This window comes from Mustelus asterias, chromosome 5 (genome assembly GCF_964213995.1).
Source record: "Mustelus asterias chromosome 5, sMusAst1.hap1.1, whole genome shotgun sequence".
In the NCBI taxonomy this organism is placed as follows: Eukaryota; Metazoa; Chordata; class Chondrichthyes; order Carcharhiniformes; family Triakidae; genus Mustelus; species Mustelus asterias.
The window spans coordinates 64,440,690-64,467,553 of NC_135805.1; the positions used below are offsets into that span (position 1 = coordinate 64,440,690).

Below are 26,864 nucleotides of genomic sequence, written 5' to 3' on the forward strand. Positions count from 1 at the left end.
CAGGACCACCGGCTCCACCAGTTAGGCCAGTTCCTAGATACGAGAGAGAACACCGCCCACCACCGATAGAAGGTCCCAGTCACTTCATGCATACCGTGAGCGCTAATCCACCACCATATCCAACGGTCCCCGCCTATGGGACCCTAGGTTGATGGTGTCTGGCCTCTCCAGCCTGGATCTGTAGCACCGGGTGGGATAGCATAGGGAGACCTCTAGATAACGGTGAGGTAAGAGGCCACCTCGTAGACTTCCTTTGGGATACCAGAGGCTCCTGAACTACCCTGAGTATATCAAAATTGAAGACAGACATCTCTTGGCCAACTACGGGTACAATCACACTCAGTGGATTAACGGGACACATGCAGGAGGGACACATTACAGCCCGCCTGTAATGTACAGGTCCGCCTAGGCAAAGTGGTGTGTGACCATCCGGTGGTGTTAGTTGACCTTCCCCCAAACGCTGAACACATTCTTGGGTCCAATTACATGAATAAATGTAATCTTTCATTCGATCCAGCTAATCAATGCATTTGGCAGATGGCTACGATTAGCAGAGCGCCGTCAATCATTCCAGTTGGGACATATGCTAATAGGGTTAGCAGAATAGGGGAATTCTGGTTTGATCCCTTAACGATTAGCAGTGATCCAGCCATCAGGGAGGTGCTTCAAAGAAACAATGGGGTGTTGGCGCAGCATAAACATGATTGTGGTCAGATACCTGGGGAGGTGTTAATTGAAGGGCCGGACCCGAAACCACAGAGACAATACGGGTTTCCCCAGACAGGCAGAGGGGGAGGTGGCCAAAGTAATTGATAGTCTATTACAGCAGGGGGTGTTGAGATGAGAGGCATCCACAAATAATGTGCCGATACGGCCCGTGAAAAAGGTAGATGGATCATGGAGGTTAACGGTTGATTATCGGGAATTAATTAAGGTTACTCCACTCACGGCCCCCACCGTAGCTACAAGTCCCATCACCATGATGAGACAGGAAGCCCAGGCAAAGCTTTTCATGGTACTGGATATCAGTAATGGTTTCTGGTCCACCCCTTTAAATCAGTCCTGCCAGAACAAGTTTGCCTTTACCTTCCAAGGACAGAAATACACTTGGACTTGCCTACCACAATGTTTCCATAATTCCCCGTCCATCTTCCACAGGCGACTAGCTACCGGACTAGAAAAGTTCTTCCAACCCGAGTGCCTGGTCCAATATGTAGATGACTTATTGTTACAGACTAACACCAAAGAGGAGCATGTAACATTGTTGGATGAATTGCTCACACTGCTCCACTCATTAGGCTGCAAAGTCAACCCGAAAAAGGCCCAAATGTTGCAACGCAAGGTCATATACCTAGGTACATTGATTACCCATGGGAAGAGGGAGATCGAACAGAAAAGGATAGACTCCATAGTGCACCTCCTACTGCCCCAAGATGTGAGTGCCCTCCAATCTTTCCTGGGTGTAGTAGGGTACTGTTGGAACCATATAGGTGGCTTTGCCACCAAGGCAGCCCCACTGTCTGCATCGTTAAAGAAAAATGCAACCTGGAAATGGACTGCGCAGCACACAGCTGCAGTAACCGATTTAAAGCATGCCCTCGCCACAGTGCCAGCCTTACTAGTCCCCGACCCAGATCTACCATACGCCTTAGAGGTTGCAGCCACTAATCACACACTTTTGGCAGTATTATTAGAAGAAAGACATGGTAGACCAGGCCTAGTGGCCTAAGCCTCACGAGTATTAGACCCAGTCGAATAGGGCTTCTCTGGGTGCGAACGATACCTGCTCGCAGTATTTTGGACTGTGCAGCATTTTGCATATATTACCGGATTAAACCCAATAACAGTTCTCACCAAACACACCCCAACACAGCTTCTGCTGGATGGCCGCCTTAAAGACGGCTCGGTAAGCCAGGTCCGCGCTGCCCATTGGACATTACAACTGCAGGGGTAGGGATATCACTGTAAAGCGAACCAAAGTGCCCATGTTCCTGGCAGATAATTTAAATTATGGGGGAGATCCGCATGAGTGTCAGGTTATAGCCTGAAAGGACAAAGGACCCCACAGGTCCGTTTATCCTGAAACAACAGGAAGCTTGATTAGGGACAAAACAGACAACCACCCAACAGACAGACTCAGCCATGAGAATTTATGTAGACGGTTCATCCACTATAGAGGATGGGACCAGGATCACAGGGTGTGGCATCTATGTGGAAAATCAACAGGGACAGCCACTAATAGAGTTCGCTCTCAAACTACCCAGCTATTTGAGTGCTCAAGCTGCTGAACTAGCCGTAGTTGCATACATAGTGAGCCATCCAGATTTATTTCCAACCCCCGCCAACATACACTCCGATAGCATGTACGTATGCAACAGCCTGACTGAGTTCCTACCATTATGGGAAGCCAGAGGCTTCGTCTCTGTGGACGGAAAGCCCCCACCATCAGCCCCCTCATTAAAATATGTTCTGCAGGCCACTGAAGGATGTACACATGGAATTATTAAAGTTAGAAGCCACCACAGGACCTCCCCACCTGGCAAGTGTAAGGCTGATGCATTGGCCAAAGCAGGTGCCCATACGGGACAATTTTGGCAGCCACCCACAGGAGAACAAATAAACACTTTGGCCATCTGCCAAACTAATATAGCCGACCGGGTCCAGGCGCAGTGCATTGACAATTCCCCAAAAACAAATCTTAGAAGCAGTCTACCCAGCCCCATATGAGAAATGGAAGGACAAAATACAAATTCAGGATGGTTTAATATTAAAGACAGGCACGTATGTAGTCCCTTCCCAAGACATCTCGTCTATCAATACCAAGATGGACATGGACATCAGGGCATAGAGACAACAACCGAGCGATTAAAAGAATTATATTGGTGGCCCGAACTACACGATAACGTCATCAATAATATTGAAAATTGCTTAATTTGCGCTCAAAACTACCCCAATAGGAGTTAAGGCACACACGCCCAGTAGAAGGCCCCTGGACAAACCTCCAAATTGATTATATCGGCCCACTACCGCCATGCAGGAATGGATTTAAATACGTCCTGGTAATAATAGACACTTTCACCAACTGGGTAGAGGCATTCCCCACTAGATCCAACACAGCTAAGGCCACCGTGAAAGTATTAGCCCAACAGGTATTCACACGATGGGGTCTGCCCCACAGCATAGAGTCCGACCAAGGGACACATTTCACCAGGCGGGTGATGCAGATATGGCTACGTTTGGCATCAAACAGAAATTCCACATTGCCTACCATCCACAATCCAGTGGGATCGTAGAGCGCATGGACCGAACGCTAAAAGGGATCATTAGCAAAACTGTGCAGCAAAACAACACGACATGGGATACCGTGCTTCCCTTTGCTCTCACGATGGTACGCAACACCATTTCCAGCTCTACTGGGTTCACCCCCCACACATTAATGATTGGCCAACCTATGAGGGGAGCTGAATATTTATTGGGGTTTGATTTAACTGAGCCTGCTATCACAGCGCTCACCCACGAGAAAGTCCAGCAAATAACCAAAAACATTAAAGCAGCCCAGTTAGTCGCAGCTGTCCGACTAGGAGTTAAAAAGAAACAGAGCAGGGCATATTTTGATAAAAGGGTACACCCGGTAGAATGTACAGTTGGCCAGCAGGTAACAAAGAACAATCCCAGTTCTTTCTCGTCCCCAAGATATGTAGGCCTGCACTATATCACTGACAAAATAAGCCCCTCAAGGTCCTGATCGCCAGCGGGAAAACTGGTTGGTTCCACATAAATCAACTGAAAGCTTACGGGACTCGAAATAATCACTTCCACTATCTCACATTAGAGATAGGGGAGGATGACACTAGGTGATCTGAGTGGCCTCACCCAGTAAACTTACTTCCCCAGATGCCTTCTCATCCACTTCCAGGTTCAAACCAGACCCTTACCCCTATCATGCTATTGCCAAAAGCTTCTTCCACACCGGAAGTGCCCCTCGGGGTACTGATCGACCCAGACATAACAGGAGACTTGCACACCCTAGAGGACTTGCGCGACTCACTAGATGTCGGCCCTCGCAGCATTATGGACTCCCCATAAACATAAGCCTTACTAGACCCAGACCCAACAGTGAGGCCCTGACTAAACGACACCGGGTTATTTTGAGGGTACACCCGATGCCACATCCCCCACCTGGGTAAGGGACCAGATGTGGAGATGCTGGCATTGGACTGGGGTAAACACAGTAAGAAGTCTCACAACACCAGGTTAAAGTCCAACAGGTTTATTTGGTAGCAAAAGCCACTAGCTTTCGAAGTGCTGCTTCTTCATCAGGTGAGTGGGATTTCAGTTCACAAACAGGGCATATAAAGACACAAACTCAATTTACAAAATAATGGTTGGAATGTGAGTCTCCATAGGCAATCAAGTCTTAAAGGTACAGACAATGTGAGTGGAGAGAGGGTTAAGCACAGGTTAACAGGTCTCTTTAACCTGTGACAAATGATTCAGTGGATGAGTCTCTGTTGGGCAATTTGTTAATGGAAATGCTGAATGACGAAATCTAAGATGCTCCAAATGATGAAATTCAGCCTACAATGCAGACCAATACAAGGTACAAGAATCTCTGATGGAAACACCCACTTACAAATCCCTCAATCTGCAAGTCCAACGTGACCGACCTACATCAAAATGTCCACAGTTAAATGCAACCAATTCATCCTCATGCCGTCCGTATAATGCTGGTACGATTAACCGGGTTACTTACACAGTCTGATACCATGCTCTTTCGCCACCTTTCCCCAGTTAAGACAGGACTTCTAGGCCATGGTGCTAAATTTTAAAATCACCAAGGCAACAGTGCTAAATTTTAAAATCAGAGGCATCCGTGCTAAATTTTAAAATCATCGGGGCAACTGTGCTACATTTTAAATTCATAGAGGCACTTGTGCTAAATTTTAAATTTGTTCTGCCTTCGAACCCGCAAGATACTCATGGAACGGACGCCTTACCTAACCCATCCCCCGCAGAATGTACCAATGCCAACCTCTTTAGGTCATGACAGACTGACTCCAGTGCTATTCGAAACCCTTGGGCCAATGGTGACAGCTGCTAAAATAAAACAGGCTGCCTTGATTTTGCTGGCCAGTTTAAACAAGCTCTTTTCTGACCACTCTACGACTCGTACATTTATCGATCTGAACAAAAATTTGCTTGGCAGTGGTTCATAAGAACATAAGAAATAGGAGCAGGAGTAGGCCATCTAGCCCCTTGAGCCTGCCCCGCCATTCAATAAGATCATGGCTGATCTGAAGTGGATCAGTTCCACTTACCCGCCTGATCCCCATAACCCCTAATTCCCTTACCAATCAGGAATCCATCTATCCGTGATTTAAACATATTCAATGAGGTAGCCTCCACCACTTCAGTGGGCAGAGAATTCCAGAGATTCACCACCCTCTGAGAGAAGAAGTTCCTCCTCAACTCTGTCCTAAACTGACCCCCCTTTATTTTGAGGCTGTGCCCTCTAGTTCTAGTTTCCTTTCTAAGTGGAAAGAATCTCTCCACCTCTACCCTATCCAGCCCCTTCATTATCTTATTGGTCTCTATAAGATCCCCCCTCAGCCTTCGAAATTCCAACGAGTACAAACCCAATCTGCTCAGTCTCTCCTCATAATCAACACCCCTCATCTCTGGTATCAACTTGGTGAACCTTCTCTGCACTCCCTCCAAGGCCAATATATCCTTCCGCAAATAAGGGGACCAATACTGCACACAGTATTCCAGCTGCGGCCTCACCAATGCCCTGTACAGATGCAGCAAGACATCTCTGCTTTTATATTCTATCCCCCTTGCGATATAGGCCAACATCCCATTTGCCTTCTTGATCACCTGTTGCACCTGCAGACTGGGTTTTTGCGTCTCATGCACAAGGACCCCCAGTTCTCAATTCGATGGAAAGAAAAGCAACAACAAGTGCAAGTGAAAATCGATACACCCGGGTCCTCCTGACCACACCACTGTCAATAGTGTTCAGAAAAAAACAGGGCGGCGTGGGGGGCATGGAATATGGAATTTTATTATGAAATAAGAAATGGGCTGAAGCCAACCCCAAAACCACCCACTCGATTTGTCCTGAAGCCACCCCCGGACCACAGAATGGATTGACACTAAAACACACAGGGAAAACCCTGTATGACAACATCCACCACAAATTGGTACCTGTGCTGGTGGATATAGTTGGGACCCAACTGCCAGAGTGGTGCTCTCCCCGACTTAAGCGATTATACCTCCACCTGACTCGCAGACTGTTAGGATGGAAGATAGGAATGGACAAAAGACAGGAAATATCCAAGAGAGTGTTCGTTAACAACATGGCCATAGCATACAGGGCAGGGGTAGTAACCATCAGCACCCTTGATTTTGCCGACCTGGGCAATAAACTGAGGATTCTGACCCTACAGGTTAAACAGACACTAAATTCCAGTAATGAGGACAATTAGCAAGACACTGAAGGGGAACTGACTGGGAACGCAGCCAGCAGCCACATGGTCGCTGTTTTAGAAGGACATGCCAGGACAATCAATCAAATTATTAGGGAAAAATTGAAGGATGATGACCGAAAACAGAACCACTTTGTGTAGTGCATATAGACAGTGGATGATAGAGCAGCTAAGGGAAAACCTAGAGCAGGTCTGCAGTTGACAGGTTCCATCTTGGATTAGTGACGAGCAGATGGAACACCTATTTAGGGGTAAGAAACACCCAAAGTTACCTGTGTGGTGAACCATAGATGGTTATCACTATGGGCACTGAACCATAGATGGTTATCACTATGGGCACTTGTACATATGTTACTCTTGTTACTGTTGGGGTTAGGGTTGGGGTGTTCCACCTGTTGGTATTGTTCTGTGGTACACTCCGGTTGGCTCCGCCTTCCTATAGGAGTATAAAGGTCACTGCACTTCCTAGTGACCCTTTAGTCTAGGATTGTATTGTTAAGCAGTATGCTCTATTCTTGTTGCTTATAAAAGCCTTTATTTCCCGAGTACGATCTAGCCTCTCGAGTGAATTAATCGCGCATCAACCTGGCTGCCAGATGCGATAGTTGACCAAAGTCTGGTTCAATGATGACTGCAAAGGGACTCCAGGGGAGACCCTGGGAATGACATTAGGCCTCCCCATAATCACTGACAACCGGGTTGGACTGAGGGTCTTTGAAGTAGAAAATATAGGGACTATCCATGAGGATATCTGGATAGGGTACGACGCCACTTTACCATACGCAGCGGAGAAAGAAGGGAGATTCATAGGCACTACTCTGGACAGATGTCAGCAAACTGACTAAATAATCGCATGCCTGTACCCAAATTACTTAAATGAGCATGCCCTATGTGGCTTCAGAACAAACACTAGCCTAAATTGCTTGGTAGAAGCTCGTAGCCTGGACACAGACATAATTCGGGTGGCTTACAAGGGAGCAGGGAAATACCGTCCATTCACCTCCCTGAAACAATATCAGTATGGCACGACACATTGCAACATTACTAACATTACATTCTGCATCAAACCAGACATACCAGCCAGGGTGGGTCTCATTCAACTAATAGACATTCACAAGAGGGAGAGGGTAGATTTAAACACCACTGACGAGCTCCAAAAGACCCTAGGGGAGTACCATTAGAAATATGACACAAGCCTAAAACCCCTACCGGAGGAGTTGAACCAGATTCGGATAAAATTGGCTACAACCCACAGAACCTTCGCCAAAGTAATACAGCAGACCCAAGAGGTGAAAAGGAAAATTAAAGAAGGTAAGGCCACCTCATGGTGGAATGATCTTTGGGACTGGGGCTCAAACATCTAAATCCACCCACTCGTTCGCATAATATCACATCTGGCGGTATTACTGATTTTGTTCACCCTGGTATATCTAATCACCCTCACAGTCCAATTCAGCCGATGGAAAAAGAGGATCACCTGGAGGCATGACGTAGGGTTCACCCTTGAATCACGGTCCCCTCTAATTCAGTAGAGCAATGTTTACAGGAAACCTGCTGGGTTGCTATTTGCACTAAGGGACAGTTGAAAATCTTAAAATCAGAATGTATACCGGATTCGTGCATACTTTATTGTAATGTTTGAATGTTTTTGTTCGTAATTGGTTTATGGTAACATGGTATTTTAGAATATGTGATTGTTTGTATCTGTAGGATGTTTGCTGTCTGTAGCTTCTGGAATGTAAATATGTTGTAGGGATGTGTTATTACTTTGCCTGCCAATGCCTGAGCCTTGCTTGACTGTTGAGTGACTGGGGAATTCCAGACAGATATTAGTCCTGAGTCTGTGATCCATCATGCTTTGTGTTCAGGATCAACAGGAGGGACTGGGGCCAAACGGGCCACCTAAGATGGTGGTTTGCAAGGGCACGCTGGGACAAGCACTGAAACAGAAAGGCTGCAGTCTCAAAAGAAATTGGACAGAGAGAAACAGGCTGCAGCTGCAAGAGCTGGAATACACAGAATATAGGTCATCTCCAGGATAAAGGACACTTTCTGGTCAAAGTAGGTTGTTTACCAGACATAGGAGCACCTTAACTCCTTATTTGGGAGGGAGGTATGTGACCTACGTGCCTCCAGCACCTACAGGCATGGCTGTTGGGTACACACTCAGAGATCGGTGTGGCAGCATCTGATTGGACCCTATCGATCAGGGTGATCAAGTTCTGATTGATTGATTGGCAATGGCCAAAAGGGCACGAAAACCCATGAGGTATAAAGGATGCTGCGCAACAGAAGAATCTCTCTCTCTCCCAATGAACGAACGACAACAATGGTGACCATCACCAGCAACGACCACCACGAGGAGAGCCACCACACCCAAGAAGGAAGGAAGACCAGAGCCAGAGTATCAGACCAGAGCAAAAAATTAGACTACGCAGAGGACTACAGAGACCAGCACACAGATAAAGGCCAATATCTGCTTGGGTACTTGCCAGTCACGCAAAAGTTAAGTCAAGATCTAGTATTGGACTTGAACTTTAGTATTCTATAAGATAACTTATTGTTGATTGGGTGGGTGATTAATAATTGGGTGTGTAGATAAATATTGTTGCTTTAACAAAAGGTCTACTTGCAATTCTTTGTCCACCATATAAGGGTTAAAACAGACTGTGAAGCAGGCGCAACAACAATCCTAACTTGGAAATATATCACCATTCCTTCACAGTCAGTGGGTCAAACTTCTGGGACTCTTTTCCTAACAACACAGTGGATGCACCTACAGCACATGAACTTCAGCGGTTCAAGAAGGCAGTTCAGCATCACGCTTTCAAAGACAATTAGGGATGGGAAGTAAATGCTGTCCTAGTCAGCAACGCCCAAACCCTGCAAAAGATTTTTAAAAGTACATCAAAAATCTGTGCCAGGGCTTTATGTCTCCAACACGGGTCAGTGACAAGATAATGAAGGGTGAATTACTGGTCTGGAAAAGCTCCCTGTATAGAGAGAGTCTGAGGGGAAGTTGCAGCAAGTCTGGTGGTTTCACACTCTGGAGGTATGAGAACAGCTCTATCGGAAAACTGCCAGGAGAGTGCAGGTCATGAATTGACAGCAAATTTAACTTTTGCTTTGTATTCCCAGTTAGAATATATTGAATCGATGCACCCTTCCCAGTTAGACAAAATCCACACATCTTTGTAACTGTAGTTTTTTAAAATACAATTTGGAAGACCTCTAGAAATCAAAGAAAAATGAAATCATTCTGGTTGCATATTTTCAAAATTGACTCCCACAGTTGAAGGAATACTGCTTCTTTTTATGACACATTCAGATTATTCCACACTATATGATTCACATATGATTGTAACATAAAACTAAAGATATTCAACACAAATAGAGCCTAATTCCTTGTATATGTTATTTTAAAATCATTTTAAGTGGGTATCAAACTACCAGTTGAAGATTGTAGGTTTGTAATGGTTTCCCAGATCTTACTGTGAAAAATAATGGGAAGGCTAATGGTGTTTTCCATTATTTATAAACAAATGTTACAGCTACTTCAGAGAAGGCGCAGATACATTCCTGAGAGTGGATAGCTAAAAGTTGCTGCTCGACTTTTAGTTTCACAAAGCTACAGGCCATAATCTTCTACTACCATCAGAAAGTGATGGGCTGCAGGAATTGGAATTTAATGCTCACTTACCTGTGCTGAAACTTCCAATCACCGGAGCTGCTTGGGGCTTGCACTGAAAGAGTTCCTGCAGTCCCCAGCTCAGTCCACCTCTGGCGGATTCGAGGAGGCTACGCCACGACAATAGCTGCTGCAATTGCTCAGAGGAAGTTTGTACTTCTGGGCAATTGCCATGCAAACCCTTAGCTGTAAACTTCCGAGAGGGATTCCCCAGTTGGGGAACTTGGAACCTACGGACCCGACCTCTTGCTGATTTCCTCACCATTCTTTTATTAAATCAAGGGTTAGGCGCCATTAGTAACATGAGCATTTATTGTCCATCTCTGGACAACTGATATAGCTTGCTATGCCATTTCAGAGTCAACCAAAATGTTAAGAGTTAAGAGTCAACCACATTGCTGTGGGTCTGGAGTCACATATAGACCAGATTGAATGCGGATTGAAGATTTTCCTCCATAAAGTACATTAGTGAACCAAATTTACAATAATCTCATAGTTACACCATCACTCTTACCTTTACTGACATCTAATTCGAGATCTATTTAAGTAACTTAATTTAATTTACCTAGTTGCCGTGGTGGAATTTGCACTTATGTCTCCAGATCATTAGTCCAGGCTTCTGAATTACTTGTATAGTAACATCCATGATGTTTCCAGGCCCTACTTACATTGACATACACTAAATGTTGTGAAGTTGCCATAGTTGCATGGTAGATATGAATTACATGCACCAAAAAATTTAGTCAAATTATTTGAAATCTGCATCCTTGTAACAATATGATAAAATCAAACATTTCTCTCACTTTTCCTTTGTCTATTTTTAAGCTCTCTATCCAATCTTTAATTCCCTTTTTTAAGTATCATTCTGTGCCTGATTTGAAATTAAATTCACCTATTCTGATGTATATTCTAAACATAGAACCATAGAAGATAGGAACAGGAGGAGGCCATTCGGCTCTTCGAGCCTACTCTGTCATTCATCACGATCATGGCTGATCGTCCAAATCAGTAGCCTTTTAGTCCTTACACTGTTAAGTTCACAATTCTTCTATTTGATTGGCAAGAAAATAAAAAGTTGCTTCCCCTAGTTGCTCAGGTCCCAGCTGCATGAGTCCTCCACTGCGACCTTACTAGCTCACACTTTCAGAAACTTGCCATACAAAGAAAATGAACGACCTGAACATGCAAGCGGAAGATTAATAGCAGCCACCATTAAAATGCTTTGCTATTGCAAAATCTGGGCCATTTTCTGTTATAGAGAAAACGGATTAATTTGTTAACCAAAAAAAAAGAAAATTTAAAAATAAGGATTATCTTAATGAATTATCGTCATTTTATTGAATGAAAACCTCACTGGAAGTTCTAAGGTTGCTAAGCTTGGTAAAACTCAAACTATATTGAAATAAAACCTTAAAAAGTATTTATTTATTTATTCACAGTTGTGATGAGTTGCGTAAAATCACAGAGAATAGGCACGTACGAATAATTTACTTGAAGCTTCCTAACCAAGGGTTTGTGAATATCCTCGGAAACTCGGGAGTTTTTTTTAACCAAGATTTGACGGATTGTTTGTTAGCATTTTTGAAACTAGATTCTTCCCACCATTTCCCAAGCAGTGCTTACAAAGCTAATGATTCATCACTTACTGCCAACTTTATTACTTTTTGATTGTGACATTCCCTAGCCTGAAGAATAGCAGCATCAAACAACAAGCACTTTATTAGTGTTTGGGCAGACAATTACCTGCTTATACAAAATATTAAATAGTAACAGATTTCTGATGAAAGCCAGACAGTGGACCTCTTATTATCTGGCGCAAGACAGTTTGCTCAGCCACAGGCTAAACATGAAAGACAGTCGTCTTTGATGAAGTAGAGGCAATCACCCCCATCATTCATTTATGGTCACTTTTCAGATTATGACTGGAGGGCATTCTGGACCGGCTGGTTGGCAGTAAAATAATTTAGTGATAGACTTCAATGAGTAATGGGTCTTCTTTGAAACCCTTTTTTGTTTTATAATGACTTGTTTTTGTTTTATACCTTAAGAGTGGACTGATTGCAGGAATCTCTTCCTGACTGCAACCATTGAATTACACAACTTACAAGGGAATTAAAACTTTCTGAAATGCTGGTGGGTTCATTATGTAACCTTCATTGGTGATTAGTGGGGGAAAATTCCTTGGTTTCTAGTGAAGCTTTCTACTGCCCTGCTCCAATTTCAGTTTCATATTTTCTGTGCAGTGTATAAGATTACATTGGCTGTTCAGAATAATGCTTTGGAGAAGGGGATCATTAAAAAAAAATGTTTGTAGCACGCTCGTGGCTGAGCTTCATACAATTCAACCTGACGATCATATTTTTGTTTTTATGCTATACTTTTTCTTGACTTCAGCATTTCTAGACACTCCAATAAGCAGACCTTCCACTCACTATGATCCAGGACATTTCCTAACATGGCCTATTTCTGGACAAATGATGGCAAAGCCCAGGGATTACAACACAGAATCCTGACTCTGCGCACAAGCTACTTAATTATTTCACAGAGAGGCACTTTGTTCTCCTTGCTTTAATAAGTGGACTAAATAAACACTGATTGATGTAATGGAGATTTGAAGCAGGTAGAGGGATCCACGTCAAGGAATACAGTGATTCACCGCATAAGCGGCCAATATGCTCCACAGGTCCGCTCTTCTCTCAGAACAGAAGCTCCACCCAACACCCAATCTAGTTCTACTCTTATGTAACTTGTAAATGTGACTGTTTCTCCCAATTCATTGAGTTGAACTGGTTGATCAAACTACCATCTGGGAATGTTGTCGGCTATTCAAACACTGAAGCACCTGGTCATCCTGTGATAGGCACAACCGACGTCTCCATGGAAACAGATAGAACTGAACTGCCTGTCATTGCGGTTTCAGCTGACAGCAATCCTGTGGAAGTGCCCAAAACAGAGGAGTTACGCTGCTCCACAAGGATTCGGAAACCCACTGAAAGACTTAATTTATAACTAACTAAATTCATTTACTAAATGTTTAATGATCTTGCACTGTGTAAATTGAGTATTGACATTTGGATAAAAGGATGTAGAGGGGGAGGGATGTGGTGATTGTCCCTTAAAGGATCATCTGCAGGGTGGGGTCACATGACCTGGGGAACCAATCATGTAGCAAGGTGGGGGATTCCCCCTTGGTAAGTTCGGGTTCCTGTCCCAGAGCCTTCTCGGGAGCTGGCTGCAGCCACAAGGCTACAAGCCTCTGTATAGTCTTTACCTATAAATAAACATGTTGTTGTTTTTCCCTTAACTGGTGAACAAGAATTTTTACAATATTAATAAGTTGTTAAAAAGCACCAACTTTCCTATTAATTTCTGTAAATTTTTGCTTTTTACTTGATTTTCTCTTCCTCTTTACCTCATCTTTAAATGGCAGTAAGGTAATCTGCTGCCAGGTGATTACAAACAGCATCTTGACCATCAGGGGCTGGGTATTCTGCAAGAGCATAAGATTAAGATAGAGTTTCACTCAGTAATTTTCCTCTTCCTAATCTTCTTCGAGACTCACTTTGCCTCTATTTTGTCTTCCTTCACCAACTGGGCAAACATGGGTTCATTTCTAAATCCACTCTGTGGCATTGTATATTGGCTCATGATAAAGTAATGCTTTGTGGCATTGAATTTTCTCTATTTTGATGGAATTTAGTATGGACATTTTTGTCAAGGCAACATCCTAGGCCCAACTATTTTCAAATCCAATGACCTTCATTCCATCATCAAAGTCAGAAGTAGTGGTAATTGGACATTCCACTCTATTTGCAATTCCTCGCACAGTGAAACAGTCTATACCTGCATGTGGAAAGGCCCATACAATATCCAGGTTTGGGCTGATAAGTGGCAGGCAGCATCAGGATGGGCAATAAATGTTGACCTATCCAGTGACATCAAGTCCTGTGAAAGAATTGCCAGGTTTTGGATATTGGGGAAACACACCAGGGGAGCTCGGAGGGTTAAACACGGAGCTGTATTTATAAATGTCAGCTCTCTTACATGGCTACTTCTTCTCTGCCTGTTTCCTGCGCGAGGGATTTGTGATGTCACTTTCGAGGAATACATGAATACATGAACAGAACAGAGCTTCAGTATGCTAATAAAAATTAATACAAATACATAACAGCAGACAATGATTGTCTCCAACAAGAAAAAGTCCAAACACCACTTCTTGACATTCAATGGTGTCATCATCAAAGAATCTGCCACCATCAAGATTTTGGGGTATGCCATTGAACAGAAACTTGTGGCCAAGTGGCCAATGGCCTAAGCAGCTGAGGCCAACATAAAACAGACACTTTAAATTAATACACAGCTGCAAACAAAAAGCCTGATAGAGCTCGGGCAGGATAAGGTTACCACAGGTCAAAAGCCAACAGCCCAGACCTATATTGAGCAGAGGTGCTTGACCTTAACAATGGGGGAGTCATTATGACTCAAAACTCATCAAGAAGTAGCCATATTTTGAAAAGAGAATCCAGACCTCTTACATATTGAATAAAGATGCTCGACCTTAATAATGGAAGAGTCGTTTTGACCCGAAACCCATCAAGAGGTACTCAGCCAGAAGAATAGAAAAAGATATTGGGCGCGATCTTACCAGCCGTTCACGCCATGCTCCTGCTGCAGCGAGGTCAGAGAATTTGCTGCACCTGGTGAGTAGACCTCCCAAAGGAGCTGAGGTGAGTGCATCACTCAAGGTGGGAAGTCATGCCTGGGCACTACCCAGAAACTGCCCCCAGGTGGTTGCGCGGGTTGGTGAGCTATTGTGCATAGGGGTGGCCTTTAAAAATGGTGCTCCGATCTTCAAAAAACTAAGTTGCTGGTGGAATGGGCACAATCAGAACTTACCCCTTCAGCGTGACATTGAGGGACTTGCCCCTTGCTGTTTTTTTCTAAGTCATGACTGACATGGTAGAGAAAACTGCCATTGGTACCAGCAGTTTCAACGCCCACTATCAGCCTTTGCCAATGTCAGAGAAAATTTCACCCACTCCCTCCACCACCAACACAATGTGGCTAGTGTGTAAATTATCTAGAGAATGCACTGCGGCAATTCGACAGTAATTCCCAAACCCGTGACCTCCATCACGTAGGACGATAGCAGTAGGCACATGGGAACACCATCACCTCCAGGCTCTCATCCAAATAAATCATACACCATCCAAACCTGGTCATACAATTCTGTTCCTTAATTGTCACTGGTGAAAGTCCTGGAATTCCCTAACAGAGCTATGGAAGCATCTTCACCACATGGCTGCTTTGGTTCAAGATGGCTCACCACATTCTTCTCGACGGACAGTAGGGGTGAGTAATGTGTTTTTTCCATGGACACTCACTTCCTGAGAATGATTTCTGTTTTTAAAATTGTATTTTATTGAAGTGTAAAGATTATTGGGTTGGGTATAATACTGGATATACATGGTGGTATAGATTGTGCATTATTTAGATGTGCATGGCTTGTGTACTGCATTGACCGTCCTGATATCATTAATTTTTGACAAGCCTGAATGTTTTCATGGTCAACAGAAATGGGCTTTGATCATGAAGGAGTTGAAAGTAAGTTGGGTTGAAGGGAGAGGGGGAATGGAGGTTCTGGGGATTGTGCGCTCTCTCTGCACACTCTGAAGTTCTGAGCTACATTCACTGGTTGGTCTGAGATTTCCTTCACATGTGCAGTCTTGTTTGTGGTGCTGGGAGCAGTTGATGTGGGGGCAGGGGAATAGTGTGCGGAACAAATCTACTCAAAAGGGGCCCATCCTTCCTGCAGTGTTCCCAAGTTCAGTTAGAAGTCTGCTACTCACAGAGATGGGCAAAATGTGGTATATGCATGGGTTTCTATTGTGTAAATTCTACAGGAATCCTATATGCAAATTCATTGTTCAATCAGAAATTTGCCAAAGAAGCTAAAACATTAAACAAGGGTCCATTTAGAAATTGTTTTCCCTAAGGGAGACTTTCCTCTGTCCAAAGTTCAGTGAAGCAGCAAAGGGGACAAGTGGTCCATTGTATCTGGTCTGCCTGCATTGCAGTGCCCTAGAGTTTTCAGGGTCTTTCCCACGACCAGTAACTAGGCTGGAGACCTCGCGTTTCTGTATAAATGAAGTAGGACGCAGAGTTCATGGGATTTTTTTGATGACTACAACGACTTGGTGCTTCAGTGGCAGGAGGAGCCTGAAGATATCTGTTAACATTTTCATATCTTTGGACCTCTGTAGGCATGCCAAAGGGGAAGCAAGCAAATATTTAGTGACCCCTCTCCACCTCCAACCCAGGGTGATCAGTGTTCTATTGGAGGTTGCCAGAAGTGGGCTCTCAAGCCTGTAGTTGAGTTTCCGTTTTCTGCTCGACTTTGCAGATGAACCATACATTAATTTTCTGAAGGTCTGAATGGAAACAAAATAGACCTGAGCTTTGAAACTGTAAAACTGTACATTAAAGAAGAGCTGTAAAGACTTCTTCCTGAAGTATTGAGGAAAGAAACACATTTTTTTTGTTGGTTTTTATTTTAACGTACAAAACCAAAGATGAAGCTGATGTTTACATATTATTGATTGACTCACAGCCCACATCACTTTAACAAAGTACATCTGAATCCAAGTAGGATCTACAATATGTCATTGAACATGTCCAGATTTATGCAGTTATTGAGAACTGAAGCAGAGTACAATATGTGCATCCAACAACCATAGAGGTCAACATTTTTCTACAAATACTATAATTTCAATTTAATCAACTGTTCATCAGATCTATTCACTAAATATTGAAAAATACTTCTATTAATGTCCAAAATCAACATTTGCAAACTTTTTTTTACGTTACACAATACAATTGTTTTGTGTTGATTTTGTTCCCTTTTAATACTACTGTCCTTTTCCCATGCCTATAAGCTTGAAGATGCTATGACATAACTGATTACACATTTTCCCCAGCAGTCGTGTCAGGGAAATTCAACAATTAACACTCAATTGATTTTTGCTGCTCTTAAAGAGTTGTATCAGCTACAGGATAGAATCAGCAAAACTATTTTCCTGTCCCCAATGCTAAAGCTGTGCTCAACATGAGATTTTTATTTTGTACTGGTGTTGCATATCTCTAACACATACAACAGTGTAGCAGGTTTAGACATAGACATTCACCAGACTGATCTCTGGAATGGCAGGATTGTCAGTTTGAGGAGAGATTGGGTCGACTGGGCCTGTATTCACTGGAGTTTAGAAGGAGGGTGGATTTCATCGAAACATATAAAATTCTGACAGGGCTGGGAAGACTGGATGCAAGGATGATGTTTCCTCTGGCTAGGGTGGGCGGGTGTGGTCCAGAACAAGGGGGTCACAGTCGCTGGATATGGGGTAGGCCATTTAGGATTGAATTAAGGAGAGATTTCTTCACTCATGGTGGTGAACCTGTGGAATTCTTTACCACAGGAGGCTGTGGAGGCCAGGTGACTGAATATATTTGAGAAGGAAATAGATTTCTAGACTCAAAAGGCAGCAAGGGGTATGGGGAGAGTGTGGGAATATGGCGCTGAGATAGAGGATCAGCCATAATCATATTGAATGACCAACTCCTGCTCCTATTTTCTATATGTAACCCAGTCATCAACCACATGGCAATACATGGCTGATGCAACTTAATTGGGTCATTGTAATATGGCTTATCGGGCATCATTTCTAGGACATCAATTTGGTTCCAGTGTATATAAATACAAGTAGACTGTAGAACTTTGCTTGTTCAATTCATGAAAAAACACAGGGTAAACATTTTTAAAAATTTTAACAAACATACAGCATGATTAAATAAATCACATCAAAACACATCATTGCATTACTTGTGTCTGACTTTATTGTAACCAAATGATGCACAGTTCTTCTGACTATTCTCCCTTTTGAAACAAAAAATAAAGGTTTCTCAAACATCCTTCATTACCACAGTGCCCTGTAATCAATGGAATGACGTTACTTCCACCAATGTCACAATCAACAGGCCCGAACAATATTGAGACTGATTAATGCTACCCCTACAACCAATAACACTAAAAGAGGAATTTTAAAAAAGTAAAGAAATAACAGCTTTTTCAAAAATAAAACCATCAGTATAGCTGATTCTAAATGCACTTAAACAGTACAGAAACTTCTCTTACGGAGGTAACGCACAGTAGCCACACTAGAGACAAAACATGTGTTCCTTTGCAGAGGGTCTTGCTTTTCTTCACAGGCTGAGATAACAGCTCTTGCATGCTTATTCTTGTGTTATTGGTTCACTGGGCCTTGGAATCAGGGCTGCCGGAGGCCTTGGATAATAACCTGTGAACCTTGGTTTATCTGGACAAAACCTGGGGAATTTGTGGTCAATTGACAAATCTGCAAAAAGAAAAAAAAAACATTCTTAGGGACAACTTGACAAGTTACCTTCAATAGATTCAATATTTGCACATAAAGATGTTGGGTGGGGTTCTCCCAAAAAAATTCTAAGTCGGATTTGCATGAAAACTGGAGAAAATCAAGTTTTTTTCAGTGGGAGTTCAGAGAAGCATCCCCCACAATCTGTGCACTGCACAGAGCACTAGCGTGATTCACTCCAAAATTCAGGGGGCACAGCCTATCCCCGCCTGGGAGGCCGGCAACATAGTGCTCAGCAGGCCACTGCGCATGCACCCATCTGTCAGCGCTGAGGTCAGCATATGCACAGTGGCCCCTGTCTGCTGACCTCCCAGCTCTCCACCCTCCCATGGTCTGATCACTCGCCACCCAAGCATGCTCATGCCCAGCCTTGACCCCACCCCGCAGCCTCGGTCTCTCGCCCCAACCCTCCCGATCCCACCCCTACCGGCAGCCCCGACCTCCCCAAACCCCGCAATCCTGACCCCCTCCAGAAGACTGATCCCCCTACCACCCCGATGGCCATCCCTGATCGCTGGCCTCCCTCCCCCACTAATCCCTATGCAGAGTAGCAGCGAGACCCCCCTACCCCTACAGATTGCCCCCAGGAGGCCTTGCCCTCATCAGGCCCCGCCTCCTTGGCTCTGCCCCATGCCTTATGGGAAGTATCAAGGTGCCCGTTGGGCATTGACACTTGGCCCTTGGGCAATGCCAGGGGCCTAGGCTGGCACTGCCAAGGTGCCAATGCTGCCAACCCCCCCCCCCGCTGCTTCATCCTATGGGGGGGCCTTGATTGCTCTCCCTTCACGACAGCAGGGTTGGGCCGCTAGCTCCCCGAAAATGGAGAGTTACTGTAAACCCCGTTGGAGTGAAATACTCTGGCAGGGCGGGAGATGCTGATGTCTCCGGGCCCACGAATTACATTTAAATTATATGGAAATACTTATTTCCATAATTTATGCACCTCCCCGCCAACTTCCAGCATGGATGTGACGCCACCAGTAATCTGGCACTGGGAGATGCTAGAAGGGGGGGACTCCTGGCACGGATCTCATTCATCGGGCGCCGCTGGAATCTCTTGATAGCAGAATCGCCCTCGTTATGTGAGAACAACAGCAGAGTATATGTCTATATCACACATGGAAATGTACATTGAAACTCCAACCAATGCTTTGGTGTTTCCCGCTAACTTGCTGAAACTATATGTCGCTACATCAGTGCCATGATGTTGCTGCTACTTTATTAAGATACCAACTGCATAATTTACCCTCAATGACTCAGATGATTTTCCATGTGAAATGAACTCACCTTACTGGTACTTTACAATGGCGTTTTAAGCAAATTAGAAAAAAATACTTGCAGAAATCATAAATGGCCACGGTCACCTTTCAAATCTGATCGGAAATTGTAAATAACACCGCATATTTTTTCATCATTTGCACCATTAAATAAAATCATCTTCTTTGAGTATACACAAAGGAGGTTAAAACTACCAAACCAGCGTAGTTCTCAATGATGTAATAATTTCCAAGTATCATGAGCAACAGAAACATCTATCTCTCACTTCCGTCAGATAACGATGCAACGTAGACTGTGGTGAATCACAGGAAACTTGCAAAATAAGAAACAAAGTATTTGGTTACTGAGCATTCATGAGATGCAAATGAATGCGAAAAGGCGTTTGCAACACTAACCAGCAGGAAGAGTGACCCGCCGTTACCTGCACTACCCCCTGCCACCCCCCCCCCCCGCCACCCCCACCCTCCTGCCATCCCCCAACTGAGAAAACTGCATCAGGATTTTACGTCGGTGGGTTTCCGTCTTTTTGGCTCCTGCCAGATTCTCTGTGCTGACCCACCACCAAATCCGCCACGGCCTGGTTGGGAGAATTCTGCCCAAAGATTTGATAGTAAACATCAAGCAAACTTACAAAGGACAATTCTAAATTGTTTATGTAGATGAATGTTTTTGTTTAAATAAAAAACGACTGGATTAGATACTTTAATAAAGTAAATTGTTATGGTTGCCATATCTAGTCTGTCATTTGAAAACAAGTGGGAAATTTAGGATTAAGTGCAGCTGTTCTTAAAAATCTTCCAACCACACAAAAAGGAATTGGCAGGGGGAAACATTTGTGACCAATATTCAAATATATTCAGCATTAGTCATCATCCTACTTGTGGAGAACTGCCAGTGTCTTATAGTCCTAGGAGGAGATACACATCCTAGTTGGAAGTAAAAAAGAACGTACATCACTATTTCACAAACACAAAATGGTATTATTTTGCTGCAAAATTATCACTGAAATTCTTAGATGGCTAACTTGCTATAATTGTGTTGTAGTTTAAGCCGAAAAATAAAGAAAGAGATGTTGAGTGCGAAAATGATGGCATTAGAGGTAGTGGCCCTGTAATGCTCCACCCAAAGTCATCCTCAAAAGGCCAGAACCCTCTTCATAGAACATTACCGCGCAGTACAGGCCCTTCGGCCCTCGATGTTGCGCCGACCTGTGAAACCAATATAAAGCCCATCTAACCTACACTATTCCAATATCATCCATATGTTTATCCAATGACCATTTAAATGCCCTTAATGTTGGCGAGTCCACTACTGCTGCAGGCAGGGCATCCCACGCCCTTACTACTCTGAGTGAAGAACCTACCTCTGACATTCGTCCTATATCTATCACCCCTCAATTTAAAGCTAAGTTACAGAAAACTTGGCTGCAATCATTGGTAAGCATCAGGGATGATGTCTTCCAAAATCAATTTCTCCTCAACTTTTCAGTCTATACATGTTCAGATCTCATTTACATTTTAACTGCAAACTCTGGTAGCAATGGGAGGTTGGGCTGGATTTGGAACTGAGCCCTGGAGGAAGCGAAAATTGGGTGCTGGCAGGTCAGATGATGTTTGTGAACCCAAAAGGAGTATCAAGGCTCTGCCTGGCGCTACAAAAATATTTAAAGGAAACCAATATGTGTCTTTGCCTCATGGTCTTGAGTGGTTTCCAAAAAAAACCCATCATTGCGTTCCATCATTTCCATAGAGTCATACAGTGCAGAAAAGGCCATTCGACCCATCGAGTCTGACCCAAGAATATCTACCACTAAAGGTGGGTTAACCTTATTTCCCTACAATTGTCCCATATCCTTGAATATTACGATATTTCAACTGCTCTTACAAATATTTTTTAAAGGTTGTAAGGTTTCCGGCCTCGAATATCTTCCCAGGCAGTAGATTTCAGATTCCCACAAGCCTCTGAGTGAAAACATTTTTTCTCAAATCCCCTCTGAATCTCCTGCCCCTCACCCTAAAACTACGCCCCCTCGGTTCCTCAAGAAAACTGCAAGGTTTCCTGATTTCCATGTGTAGGCAGACTGATTTTGGCTGGGAGTTTTGGCCATCCCTTTAAAGGTTTGGCTAAAATTTCCATCAAGCAGGCAAGTAAGTGTCCACAATTCCAAACAGATTCTCCTCTGCTCAACACCAGTGTTTTCAGGTAAAAAGCATGCAGTCAGTTGCAAATCCTTTCATCTCCCCACTTGCTCTATCTCGTCCTAAAATCAGATCACCAGCAGGAGAATAACATTAGGAGTAACCATAGAATTCACACAGTGCAGAAGGAGGTCATTTGGCTCATCAAGTCTGCTCCGGTTCTCCAAAATGGCATTGTATCCAGGCCTCTACCCCATAACCCGCACATTTACCATGGCTAATCCACCTAACCTGCGATCTTTGGACACTATGGTGCAATTTAGCATGGCCAATCCACCTAACAATTGTTTTGCTACAATTGTATAGGGCGTTGGTGAGGCCACACCTGGAGTATTGTGTGCAGTTTTGGTGGCCTTATCTGACAAAATATGTCCTTGCTATAGAGGGAGTACAGCAAAGGTTTACCAGGCTGATTCCTGGGATGACAGGTCTGTCATATGAGGAGAGACTAAGTGGGAGGAAACCCACGCAGACACTGTCCACACAGACAGTGACCCAAGCCAGGAATTGAACCCGGGTCCCTGGCGCTGTGAGGCAGCAGTGCTAACCACTGTGCCGCCGTGCCACCCAAACAGAGTTGGGGGGGGGGGGGATTTTCTGCTTCCGCTTTCGTCAGGTGGGTTCAGCGATAGAGTGGAAAATCTCGCGGGCTGTTCAAACTGCATTTCACACCGACATAAAAGTGTGACGCAATTATTCAACGTCAGGAATATCATCAAATACATTTGAATCAGCTTCTCCAATGTCTCTAGCTGAAGTTCCTCTTGGGGTGTCTTGACAAATACATGAACAGGATGGGAATAGAGGGATATGGTCCCCAGAAGGGTAGGGGTTTTAGTTCAGTTGGGCAGCAGGCTTGGAGGGCTGAAGGGCCTGTTCTTGTGCTGTAATTTTCTTTGTTCTATACCTGGTACCATTCTTGTAAACCTCCTCAGCACCCTCTCTAAGGCTTCAAATAACCTTCCTAAAGTGTGGTGGCCCAAAAAATACTCCAGCTGGATTAACCAGTAACTTCTAAAAGGTTAAGCATAGCTTCCTTGCTTTTGCACTCCAAGTACCCCATTGGCTTTGCGGTAGCCTTCCAAACTTGTCCTGCCACCTTCAATGATCTATGTAAGTAAATCCCTGGGTCTCGCTGGTCCTGTATCCTCTGTAAAATTGTACCATTTGGTTTATATTCCCTCCCCTCATTCTTCCTTCAAAAAAAACCTGCATTAAATCTAATCCAGCTATTTTCCCACTAAGTGTCCTCCTGAACTCGGTTACTGTCCTTCTCATTGTTTAATACATTTTTGCATTTTGCATCATCTGCAAACTTTGAAATTATGCCTGCAAGGTCAAGCCCAAGGCATGAATATATATCAAAAAGAGCAATAGTTGAAGGAAATTAGCTACTCATTGCAATCCCATCAGCAATTAGAGGCAGAAAAAGGGGAATCTTTGCAACCCACAATGGACATATAATGCAGTAAATCAAATATGGAGCTGTCTCATGATTGAAAAACTGATGATTTGTCCTACACTGACATTTCTGAGGAAAAATCACAAACTCCCAAAACGTGGTGCTTCTCAGGACATAATTTTCCTGCCCTTCCCGCGGTGGGTTCCCCAGCACTCGGTGAGCAATGCAAATGGCCGATGATTTTGGCGGGACCAGAAGATCCCCTTCGCCGCAAAACCTGCCACGGGGAGTGGGAGGCGGGGCAGGAAATTCCAGCCCTTAACTTTACAATCCACATAGTGTAAACAGCAGTGGAAAAAATAGCTCACACAAACCAACAACTTCAAAAGCTGTTTCTCATGACAGGTTTCGAATCTTAATCTGATATAGATTAAAAGGTGATACGTTGCACCATTCATGTGCTATTCCTGTAGTCTTATCTATCAATGGTACTGTTACATTATTGGTCAGAGAGGAGGCTCTATGGTTAAAATTCAGAAATAGAACTGTGTTAGCAGGTGTCTGTAGGTATTCTGAGGGCAAAAAAATGAAGTGGCAGAATCTATTAATTCAGAGATGAGAGCGATTTGAAGCAAAGCCAAAACAATTTTAACTGAGGGATTTCAATTTTCATAAATATTGGAAAGACTGGAGCAGCTCAAGTCAGAGAGTAGTTCATTCAAGATAGTTTACTGGACCAAAAAAGATCAGGCCATACCTAGGTTTCATAATGAGTGATGAGCTAGATGTAGTTCATAATTTAAAATTGTAAGAGAATGTTTATCTGGTGAGTATACTATCATCAAATTCAATGTTAGGTTTCATTCAAAGGGAGAAACTTAATACAGTTACTAAAATTGTACATCAACAGGATGAGAATGGCGACAGCAAATGGTTCGAGACAGTTATTGGGTAAAATGATAGATGAACAGTGGGAGGGGTTACAAAAATAATCCATCTTAATATAGAACCAGTAAAAAGGAAAAAAGCTCGGCTTTTTAAAATTCATTTATGGGACATGGGCGTCACTGGTTGGCCAGCATTTATAGCCCATCCCTAGTTGCCCTTGTTCAGAGGGCAGCTGAGAGTCAACCACATTGCTGTGACTCTGGAGTCACATGTAGGCCAGACCAGGTAAGGACGACACAACCAAATAAAAGAAAGATAAGCCTGAATTTTTAGGTTGTCGAAGAGCCTGATCAGTAGGACTGAAAGTGAATGTGAAATCCATTCCTGTTTGCGGTCAACCCCCGAGGGCAATCACACGCTGGCTGGCCAATTAACAGCTGGCCAGAGCGAAGCTCACACAGAGAGAGGGCCAGCACTGCTGGGGCATGGCGGGGGGGGGGGGGGGGGGGGTGTGTGGCAGGCCCCTGAATCTATTTGGCTGTGGGCAGGAGGTTGAAAAACAGATAAAGGAAAACATGTGTCTGAGGAAGAACTGTGGGAGAGAGTGGTGTGCAACTTCACAGTTTAAACTGAAGGTTGAAAGTGAGGAAGAAAGTGTGCCTGGAAAGTAGCAATGACCTCAGGAGCCAAAAGCCAATCAGCCCCATGCCTCTCCGATACCTGCCTGTGAGTGCTAACAAATGCTGTCAGTGATTGACCGGAGATAATGCTGCCACGAGATGGCAAAAGGAGGCCTCCACAGCTAATGAAGGAGGTTTGGTCAGAGGTAGCATCACTAGTTAGCAGCCGGATGGTCTTCCGAAAGACCTGTATGCTATGCTGGAAGAGGGTCAGTGACCTTTTCCACACTGCACAGGTGAGTAGCAGCAGTGTGCACTATCTACAAGATGCACCGCAGCAATTCATCAAAGATCCTTAGACAGCACCTTCCAAACCCACAACCACTTTCATCTAGAAGGGGAAAGGCAGCAAATAAATGGGCACACCACCACCTGCAAATTCCCTTCCAAGCCAGTCACCATCTTGACTTGGAAATATATCGCTGTTCCTTCGCAGTCGCTGGGTCAAAATCCTGGAATTCCCTCCCTAACGGCATTGTGGGTCAACCCACAGCACATGGACTGCAGCGATTCAAGAAGGTAGCTCACCACCACTTTCTCAAGGGCAACTAGGGATGGGCAATAAATGCCGGCCAGCCAGCGATGCCCATGTCCTACGAATGAATAAAAAAAAAGCACTGAGGCCCCATATAACCTTGAAGAAATGCTTATGTGTGAGCTTGTTCTTGATGGGGTTCTCAGATGTAAAGCCAAGAGCTTAAATTGACACATCTTCCTGTGCCCTTAAAGACTGGCTGGGACTAGACAGGATAGCAGGCATGTATGGAACACACATTCCCGCAATGTGCTGGGCACTTAAACTCATGATACTAAGGAGGAGGACACAATGTCCAGGCATATAGAGGGGTGACGCATAAAAGCGTTATTGTCTTAACAGGAGAAGCGGAGTCACAATGCTCGGGAGCGAAGCCAAACTGGTGATGGAGTAACAAATCTGGCATTGCTAACTCCGATGGAAGAACAAATTCTGGAGCTGGCATGTGAGTGTGGAACAAGATCCACTGGTCACCGAACGGCAGGGATCTCAGAGGAGGGTAAGAGTGAAGTGGAAACAGATTAAATTGGGAGGACGGTATGCAGAATGAAGGTGAATGGGTGTAAGACTGACAGGTGATATGCACTAATCCTTTATGTTTGCCCATTCAGAGGTCTTGCTTAGACTGGCTTCCTCTCCCTTCTTGCCCTCTCCTCCTCATCTGAGAAAGTCCCTTTAGCAGAATAAATAATGCCCATCTCAAACCTTACGTTTGGCAGAGGTTTGACCTGAATTATGAAGAGAACTATCTGCAGAAAGCTTCTGAAATGGTTTAAGCCTCCCAAACTGTAGTAAATGAACAAGATGCTTCAATAAATAATCAGTAATGCACAAACTCTCACTCACTTTTGAACTCCTACCTCCTCACTTCTTGATTCTTTCTGGCCCTTGCAACCTGCCCTGGATCCTTAATGTTAAAAATATGTGATTACTGACAGCTCATTTTGCCCATGTGGCAATCCTAAAAATGAACGGGCCTCTCAAAATTGGAGTCGATCAGCCCCTTTGGCAGGCCCCGTAATTGATGGTGGGCCCAATTCTGATGCTGCACAGTGATTAGCACTGCTGCCTCACAGTGCCCGGGTTCGATTTTGACCGTGGGTGACATTCTGCCTGTGTCTGCATGGGAACCCCCTCCCAACATCATCATCACACAATTGATGGCCTCGGTGGGATTGGCGGGTGCCCACATGGGCATTGAAAGTTTCTGACCATAATCTAGAAAATAAATGAGAGTTGACATAAAACTAAAAGGTAACG

The 26,864-nt window shown here is 44.1% G+C and overlaps 1 protein-coding gene across 1 annotated transcript in view; it reads right to left on the reverse strand.

Moving 5' to 3' along the window:
- Positions 1-16,725: 16,725 nt before the first annotated feature.
- nt5dc1 (5'-nucleotidase domain containing 1) overlaps positions 16,726-26,864 on the reverse strand; it is a 545,446-nt gene continuing 535,307 nt past the window's right edge. The window contains exon 12 of the mRNA XM_078212694.1: positions 16,726-18,584. Coding sequence (XP_078068820.1) covers positions 18,463-18,584 — 122 coding nt within the window. The 3' untranslated portion in view covers positions 16,726-18,462. The remainder of the gene's footprint in view (positions 18,585-26,864) is intronic.